The sequence below is a fragment of the Schistocerca serialis genome, chromosome 6, assembly GCF_023864345.2.
Source record: "Schistocerca serialis cubense isolate TAMUIC-IGC-003099 chromosome 6, iqSchSeri2.2, whole genome shotgun sequence".
Classification (NCBI taxonomy): Eukaryota; Metazoa; Arthropoda; class Insecta; order Orthoptera; family Acrididae; genus Schistocerca; species Schistocerca serialis.
Genome location: NC_064643.1, coordinates 329,854,045 through 329,863,696, shown reverse-complemented (window position 1 = coordinate 329,863,696; position 9,652 = coordinate 329,854,045). Strand labels below are relative to the sequence as shown.

The 9,652-nt window shown below is 41.7% G+C and overlaps 1 protein-coding gene across 1 annotated transcript in view; it reads left to right on the top strand.

Moving 5' to 3' along the window:
* The first annotated feature begins 5,340 nt into the window (after positions 1-5,340).
* Positions 5,341-9,652, top strand: part of LOC126484553 (uncharacterized) — a 42,662-nt gene continuing 38,350 nt past the window's right edge. Inside the window, exons 1-2 of the mRNA XM_050108110.1 lie at positions 5,341-5,575; positions 5,654-5,860. Of these exons, the coding sequence (XP_049964067.1) occupies positions 5,455-5,575; positions 5,654-5,860 (328 nt within the window). The 5' untranslated portion in view covers positions 5,341-5,454. The remainder of the gene's footprint in view (positions 5,576-5,653; positions 5,861-9,652) is intronic.

Here is a 9,652-nt window from a genome sequence, read left to right as displayed (position 1 = left end):
AACTCGCAGCTGTGCGTGTACATACTAACGAGAACGGCATCTTCTACTGGTATCTGCTATTATGAAGTCTTGCTGATTAACAGTACCACAACAAAATTTAATTTAAGGTCAATACTCGATATAAATGGTATAACGGCTTGTCTATATCATTTAGTTTCTTCTGCTTAACAGTCCTCCTTTCATACAAGAAGTGGTGCCTTATGCAACTGATAATCGTTTTGGCATGATTTTAATTTTATTGTACCCCAGTACAGCCATAAGAAATTATAAATAGGCCCACGGAGTTCTGCTCATTGTAAGACTAATAACAGTAAGACTCCATAATAGCGGATTCCAGTAGAAGATGCAATTCTCATTTGCACATACACACCTAGCTTCGAGTCAACAGGTGTATAAACATAGTTTCTCTGCTGAGCTGAGTGAGCGAGTGCAGCCCCACCTTCGTGACGTACGCACCGCGGCCTGTCTTTCTCATAGGCCTCGTGTAACGACCTTGTGACGTCACACTAGCCGGCCTGTCCGCCGCACTTCATGAATGCTTGCCTTCATGCAAGCCCTACAGGAGATAAATATTTAATTGAAACCGTATCCACTGGAGGTCTTAGTTTTGTCATGTGATATCGACAACTTGCATGCCGTTAAATAGGCAATCGAGAATTTTTAAACTCGACTGAAGTAGTTACTTGCTCCACTCCAGAGATGGCTGCTGGCACTCGTAAGATCTGCAGTGTCAAGCCAAGATCTACGAGAAAGACAGGCCGAGGCGCGTTCGTCACGAAGGTAGTCCTGCGCTTGCTTGCTCGCTCAAATCAGCAGACAGACAACGTTTCTACACCTGCTAACTCGTAACTAGGTGTGTCCGTACAAATGAAAACTAAATCTTCTACTGGAATCCACTATTATGGAATCTTATTGTCATTAGTCCTATAATGATGGGAAGTCCATGGGTCAACTTATGATTTGTTACGGCAGTACTGGCGTACAATAAAATAAAATCATCCTAAAATGATTATCAGTTGCATAAGGCACCACCTCCAGCGTGTAATGAGTACTGTTAAGTAAAAAAGACTAAATGCTATAAACAAGTCGTTATACCATTTATATCGTGTATTGCTCTTAAATTAAATTTTGTTGTAGTACTGTTAATCAGTAGGCCTCATAATAGCAGATTCCAGTAGAAGATGCAATTCTCGTCAGTACTTACACACCCAGCTGTGAGTTAACAGGTTTAGAAACGCATTCTGTATGCTGAGCTGAGCGAGCGAGCGAGTTCAGGACTACCTTCGTGACGTACGCGCCGAGACCTGTCTTTCTCGTGGGCCTCGTGTCAAATCGCTGTGACGTACATGCCGCTGCCAGACTTTTCCGTGGGCCTCTTCATGGGTTTGCTTCGTGGAGTAGTCTCTCCAGTTTCGTATTGAGCTCACTGTCGCGACTGTTATGCATAGAGTAGAAATATCTCTGGAGTGAGTATTGCATTCTGCACATATTGTCAACACAAAACGACGAGTGTTACGTGATCTAGGGACGACGCAATTTGTTTGGACTTGCATCTGATTTCTGGAACATCTAATATTATATCGCCGTTTGTTTATTCATAATAGCAATAGAGAATTAATGTACTTGCTACAGTTACAAAGAAAAATATGTGAAAGGAGAAAAACTTGGTGTAGTATGAATACTTTGACTTACCGACACCTTAGTGTGCTTTTTGGTTGCATTTCGAATAAATGTCTTCAATTTATTATTATATGTGCAACATGTATAGGATTGTTGAACAAAGCCTTCAGTCATCTGCAGCAGTCATTTGTTTGTATTCGCACACACAAATGGTAAGAAACCCCAGTGTAAGAAATGGTATTTCCTTTAGACAGTGGTGAATCTGAAAAAAGACTGGTAAAAGTTAGGCTTTTTTCCTTTTTATACATCTTCCCTTCAGGGTGTTACATGGTCTACACCTCTTCAGTGTGTTATCGAGGTGGTGGTGGCGGCGGTGGGGGGCAGCGAGAGTAGAGTGAACTGTGCCATACATATTTTTACTATTTGGGATACATTTGGCTTCGTAGTACACTTAGCCAGCGATCGGTTTTTTTTCACTTCTAATTTGTAATGTGTTCCGAGAATGTACATTAAATGCGCTAAATAAATGCATCAAACGCAATGCATCACTAAGCAAAATTGTGTTGTGGAGGAAAATAAATACACGAAAACTGGAGAAAAACGACGAACATGCAGGCAATATAATCGCTAATGTGCGGCAAATTCAGTACTTTTTGTGACACTTTTACATGTTCAAGTGTGTGTGAATTCCTAATGGACCAAACTACTGAGGTCATCGATCTCTAGACTTACATTTACATTTACATGATTACTCTGCAATTCACATTTAAGTGCTTGGCAGAGGGTTCATCGAACCACAATCATACTATCTCTCTACCATTCCAATCCCGAACAGCACACGGGAAAAACGAACACCTAAACCTTTCTGTTCGAGCTCTGATTTCTCTTATTTTATTTTGATGATCATTCCTACCTAAGTAGGCTGGGCTCAACAAAATATTTTCGCATTCGGCAGAGAAAGTTGGTGACTGAAATTTCGTAAATAGATCTCGCCACGGCGAAAAACGTCTTTGCTTTAATGACTTCCATCCCAACTCGCGTATCATATCTGCCACACTCTCTCCCCTATTACATGATAATACAAAACGCGCTGCCCTTTTTTGCATCTTTTCGATGTCCTCCGAAAATCCCAACTGGTAAGGATCCCACACCGCGCAGCAATATTCTAACAGAGGACGAACGAGTGTAGTGTAAGCTGTCTCTTTAGTGGACTTGTAGCATCTTCTAAGTGTCCTGCCAATGAAACGCAACCTTTGGCTCGCCTTCCCCACAATATTATCTATGTGGTCTTTCCAACTGAAGTTGTTCGTAATTTTAACACCCAGGTACTTAGTTGAATTGACAGCCTTGAGAATTGTACTATTTATCGAGTAATCGACCGAGCGAGGTGGCGCAGTGGTTAGACACTGGACTCGCATTCGGGAGGACGACGGTTCAATCCCGCGTCCGGCCATCCTGATTTAGGTTTTCCGTGATTTCCCTAAATCAGTCCAGGCAAATGCCGGGATGGTTCCTCTGAAAGGGCACGGCCGACTTCCTTCCCCATCCTTCCCTAATCCGATGAGACCGATGACCACGCAGTCTGGTCTCCTTCCCCAAACCAACCAACCAACCGAGTAATCGAATCCCAACGGATTTCTTTTGGAACTCATGTGGAGCACCTCACACTTTTCGTTATTTAGCGTCAACTGCCACCTGCCACACCATACAGCAATCTTTTCTAAATCGCTTTGCAACTGATACTGGTCTCCGGATGACCTTACTAGACTACTACACTACTTAAACTAATTTAAACTAACTTATGCTAAGAACAACACACACGACCATACCCGAGGGAGGTCTCGAACCTCCTGTGGGAGGGGCCGCGCAATACTTGGCATGGCGCCTTAAACCACGCGATCACCCGATGCGGCGACACTTTCAAGGGCACTGGTTTGCTGTTATTAAGCTGTTTGGAACGCTATCATAGCAAAACTTTACAACAGATTCGGCAATACGATAAGTTCCATATATAGCCCAAATATAGTGGCTGCTGTCCAGGATATCAAGAAATTAGTTGCATCTGGGCTCTGAACTTCTCTCAAACAAGCAATGCCTCTTTATTTTCATTTTGAAAGACATAGAGACCAGTTTATTCCAGGTATTCAGTGCAAATTGTTACGATATTTATGAAGTGTCTATATCTAATCCACGGTACCTACGAAGAGAATCTGTTGGTCCTAGTGATGTAATGCATTCTAAACGTCCAAGGCGCTTGTAGTGCAAATCTACGGCATCGCTTGATCATGTCCTGCGCATCCTAAGGGCCCGTCCACACGCAACGATATGTCTGCGCAAATGTCTGCGCACATCACATTTGCGCAGACAGATCGTTGCGTGTGGACAGGAGTTTTGCACCAACCTGAGGTGTGTGCAAACCTGGAAGTTGGAATTGGAGGTTTGAGCGAAACCTCTCAAATCTGTGGGTTCAAACCACATCTGCGCAGACAAGTTGGAGTGTGTGGACAGCAGATCGCCGCAAATCTGGCGCGAAACAGCTGTTTGCTCAGTCTAGTGTTTGTATTTGTGCGCACAGGGCATTAAAATAGCTGATACTCGCCAGTGTTCTCGAGAGTTTGTAAGTGAATTCATTGAAATATATATAAACCACCCATGTTTGTGGAAGATTAAAAGTAAAGAATATAGTGACGGAGACAAAAAGACAGCAGCATACAATTCTGTAATTGAAAAATTGCCGGCAGTTGACGCCTCAGCAAACAGAGAAACAGTAATAAAAAAATAAAAAAATTCGTTGCGAACTCTGTCTAGAATTCAGAGTGAAGTTTTGCATCCTGTAACAAAAGTTTGTAACAGGTTGCTTCTACACTGTAGCGAACTGAAAATACCTACTCAGAAACAAAGTAAACCATAGCTCATTGGTCATGTAGGTATATAATCTCTAGTAATATAGGCCTACTGTGTTTCAAACACGTCTACAACATCAAAAATATTATCTGTAACTTGGCAGACTTAATTTACTTGACTTGCCTTCATGAACTCATCCTACAGGACAGCGTAAATAGCTTCACATGTGTTGGGTATTATTTCACTAAACGCTTGTTTCGATATTGCAGCTGAAAATTCCAAATCCTTGTAGCTCCTTCCTGTTGCTAGAAATCTTAACGTTACTGCCAGCCGTTCATGAGGAGAAATTGCCATTCTCATGAAGTATTTTTTCTCATAATATGAGGTGTTACAAGCTTTAAGAGATAATTATAAGTTTCGACATTCATTCGCAAATAATTTCGACAGTCGTTAGGTTCGCCCTGCAACTCTCGCAGTAAATTTACGTGAGAAAACTCCTTTCGCTTTAGCAGCCACTGTCTACACCATTTTTACCGCTTTCTCTGTTTCCTGCGGTTGGTCTGAATGTTTTTTGCAACACAAGTTGCGAACACAGACCACAACAAAACTTCCTCCATTTCTATATTTCAAAATAACTGAATTAAATTTTTGACGTTTACGGAGAGCGTAGTCGCTTGCCACTGATATTTCTTTTCTACACCGACAGATGGCGGGCGAGTAGTAGATTGGGGTTTGTGTCGTGTGAACACACCACATTTGCAGCGATCTTTTGCATGTACAGACATCTGTGCCGATGTCTGCGCAGACAGATCGTTGTGTGTGGACCGGGCTTAATGCTCACTCCACAGATCTTCCTACACTATACTAGCGTGTGATGCGAACGAATGAACGTAATGTCTCTGAAAAATCTTCCCGCCAATTTTAATTTTCAACTGTTTATAATGACAGCAGATTCCCTGTGTATATTAACGGGAAGAGGAACTTTCAATTATGAGATCGATTACCCCTTCTCGGGGTATCTTCGATGAACTACATAATGTCAAGAATTTAGCTTTATACGACATATGCTCCGCTTTTAATAAGTGGGAAAATGGTGTGAAGAAACTTCAAGGTACAAGTTTCGTGTGTGTAAATAGTAGTTTTCTTATATGCATGACTATTTTTGTGTAAAGGTGTGTTATTATTTTAGACAAGCTACGTGCTCAGGAACTGCTGTTTGATAGTGTTGCAAGAGACGCAGAAAGTGCACTACTTGAGATAAAATCTAAGAAAAACAATGTTGTTCAAAAGCAGAAAGCCGCTTTTACGAAAACAATATCCGTACTCAAAGAAGCCATCGAAAAACTTGAAAGTGAAGTGGCCGATTTAACAACAGAACACCAATTGTGGCAAGAAGGTAAGGAATTTCCATTTTTATTATGTCATCGGAGTGAGATCGTCTCGTAATATATCTCGCCTCGATAACAGGTTCTAAACTGCAGTTTACTCTTTCTCTTAGACGTAGACCTCGCACTTTGCTACAGGCCAGTTTCGTTAACTTAGCGAAGACTTATGTGGGGCATGGTGTTGCTTATTGCTTGGCTACAGTATTGTCAAACTGCTGTCATGAAAAGATTTTTTTCTTTTATTTGCGTGTTCAACATACTACAGGGCTGTGTGGTGACCAGCATTCAATTATTTTACAGCTGACATCATTGCATACACGAAAAAGCTTATTTAAAACAATGTGGTAATAGTGATTGTAGTAAGAGCATGAATTTCCATGGAAACACATACAGGTTGAGATTTAGATGAAACTGCCCGAACTTTTGGAGTACAGTTTGTAAGATTAGTAATTGTAATTGTCAATGTCACATAGTGTGGGTAGTATGTTTACAAATTTTGTTTATTAGGCCCATTCCCTGCAACTTGTTTCTCTGAGGTTGTCAAGGAAATTTCATTGTCATGAAAAATGTTCAATGTTGTGGTATAATTATCCCAAAAAGTAGTTTCAAAGAAAGTTCTGCTGGTGGAAGTTTGTTCCCCTTAGCTACTCTGTGGGATCTGTAAAATTTAATTTTCAGGACTGGATGGTTCTTGAGGTAACTGGTAGCAAAATTTGATCCAGAAAGTTCTTTACTGATATTTGGGCATTATTGGGTCTCAGGAAGCCTCCCAAATGAAATTTGGTTTGTCTTATACAAATTACCTTGTATTTGTTTTGGTATGTTATCAGATACGCCCAAAATTTTCAAAGATATATTCATGCCAGTTTTCATGAATTGCTATAGCACTCTTACAATCTACTTTTATGTTTAATTAGCTATTTATTCAGTACAGCTTTAGCTATCTGTGTGGAAAGCTGTCATGGTACTTAAATACTCCTCCATTAGAGGTACGTGTAAATGAATTTAGAATTAACTTTGTCCTAACGGGCACACTGATGTAAATTTGTTGTATGTTACTAATTTTTTTTACCCACCAAAATTAAGCTTTCTGTTGTTATGTATGAATTATTATTGTAGGGAAATCCTGTAGTACTATCCTGTTTATTTAGAGATATAAGAAATTTGTCCAATCGACAGCTATTGTATGTTGCTGTAAGTTTATGTGCCTTACCACAAAATAGATGACAATATGTTGGGGAAGGATCTGTTGTAAATGTCTGTGGGTGTGATTTTTGGAGCCAATAGCTGGAAAACTACCTTTTCTTTTTTTAAGAAATGATCATGATGATTGGAAGAGTTTGCACCTGACAGTGCAGCTTGTAAGAAGTAAACTGAGAGGTGCTTTTTTTACTTGCTCAAAAAGTATACAGGTCATGTCAAATTGAATTGATTAATAATTTGGCATTTGATTAAGATTTAGCATCTTCTGATGAAGGAATACTTAGCTCTAGTTTGCATCCCCACACGAAATGGTCGACATCCCAGTGATAAATTTCCAAAGCATTTGCAACAAGATTCCAGAGTATGAAGAAAGGTAGCCGAAACTTGAAATTGAGACCAATGAAATTATCAGAGTTAATATTAAAATCGTAGATTAATGGAAAATAGAGGTGGTGTATTCATCGCCGTGCACAAGTCAGCTCCATTGAGATGGAAATTGAAGCTGCTTGTGAAATTTTTTGGGCATAACTCAATGTCAGAGGTAGTTGTCAACGTGAAATTTAACCTTTCTGTTGACCACCAGACATGTCTCTGATGTAACCTTAGAGGAAAACTTAATTTGTTAGTATGAATGATCCCCTATCAATTTGTCATCTTTGGATGAGACTTAATCATCCTACAACCAATTGAAAACATTAGGTTTCAATGTGGTGGGCATTACAAAACATCCTTCCAAACATTACTAAATGACTTCTGTGAGAACTACCTAAACCAGAGTGTTCAGAAGGCAACTTATGATACATATAGATATTAGACACAATTCTCATTTATTGTTTCGTCTCTGTTGCAAATTTTAAATTAGATGACATGTTTAGATCACTCTGGATCATCTTCAGGTCTGAAACAAAATAAAACTAAGTATGTATCATCTAGTTATTTACAATATGTAAATCAGCCTCACTCTCTCACCTTCCCTCCACCCACCCCACAACCACCACCACCACCACCACCACCACCACTGCTGTCGCCATACCTACAGTGTACACTTATTTAAAATAGTGAACAATGGGAAATACAGGATGGAATGTAACAGTATTATGAAAAGGATAGTTGCGACTGAACGTATTGCGTAGATGCTGAGTCGCGGATAGGCACAACAAAAAGAAATGAGCTTTCGGCCAACCAGGCCTTCATTGGAGATTGAACACACACGCGCAAACACAACTCATATGTGCATGACTGCAGTCGCTGGCTGCTGAGGCTACACTGCGGGAGCCGCACGTGATGGGAGGTACAACTGGGTGATGGGGGTAAGAAGGCTGGGGCAGGGAGGGGTAGCAGGGTAGGTGTGGGGACGCTAAAGTGCTGCTTGCAGGAGCATATGGGAATGAGGTGGAGAGAGGGTAGGGCAGCTAGGTGCAGTCGGGAGGTTAGGTGGAGGTGGGGGGGGGGGGGGGAGGCTGAGTAGGTAGCAGGAAAGGAGAGAGGTAGAAAGACTCTGTGTGATTTGGTGGAATAGAGGGCTGTGTAGTACTGGAATGGGAACAGAGAAAGGGCTAGCTGGGTAAGGACAATGACTAATGAAGGTTGAGGCCAGGAGCGTTACGGGGACTTTGGATACTGCAGGGAGAGTTCACACCTGCACAATTTAGAAAAGCTGGTGTTAGTGTGAAGGTTCCATGTGGCACAAGCTGTCAAGCAGTCTTTGAAATGAAGAATGTCATGTTGGGTGGTGTGCTCAGTATCAGGGTGGTCCAGTTGTTTTTTGGCCATAGTTTGTCAGTGGCCATTCATGCGGACAGACAGCATGTTGGTTGTCATGCCCATGTACAATACAGCACAGTGGCTGCAGCTAAGATTGTAAATCACATCACAGGTTTCATAGGCAGGCTGCCTTCAATGGGATTGGTGGTGGTGGTGGTGGTGGTGGTGGTGGTGGTGGTGGTGGGATGTATGGGACAGGTCTTGCGTCTAGGTCTATTACAGGGTATGAGGCAAGGGGTTGGGAACAGGAGTTGTGTAGGGATGGACGAGGATGCTGTGTAGGTTTGATGGGCTGCGTAATACTACTGTGGGAAGGGTGGGAAGGATAATGGGTAGGTAATTCCTCATTTCAGGACATAGCTAAAGCTAGTCATAACCCTGTCAGAGAATGTGATTCAGTTGTTCCAGTCCTTGGTGATACTGAGTCACGAGGGGAATGCTCCTCTGTAGCTGGACGGTGGGACTTCGGAGGTGGTGGGTGGGGAGATAAGGCCTAGCAGATATGTTTTTGTACAAGGTTTGACGAGTAATTATAGTCTGTGAAGGCCTCAGTGGGACCCTCGGTGTATTTTGAGAGGAACTGTTTCTCACTGTGATGGGATGGCCACAGGTGGCTAGGTTGTATGGAAGTGTCTTCCTGGGATGGAATTGGTGGTAACTGTCAAAGTGGATTATTGCTTTTATTTGGTGGGTTTGATATGGACAGGGGTAGTGATTTAGCCATCTTTGAGATGGAGGTCAACATCGAGGGATGTGACGTGTTGGGTTGAGTAGTGGAGTATTGCTGTTATTTGGTGGGTTTGATATGGACAGACGTAGTGATTTAGCCATCTTTG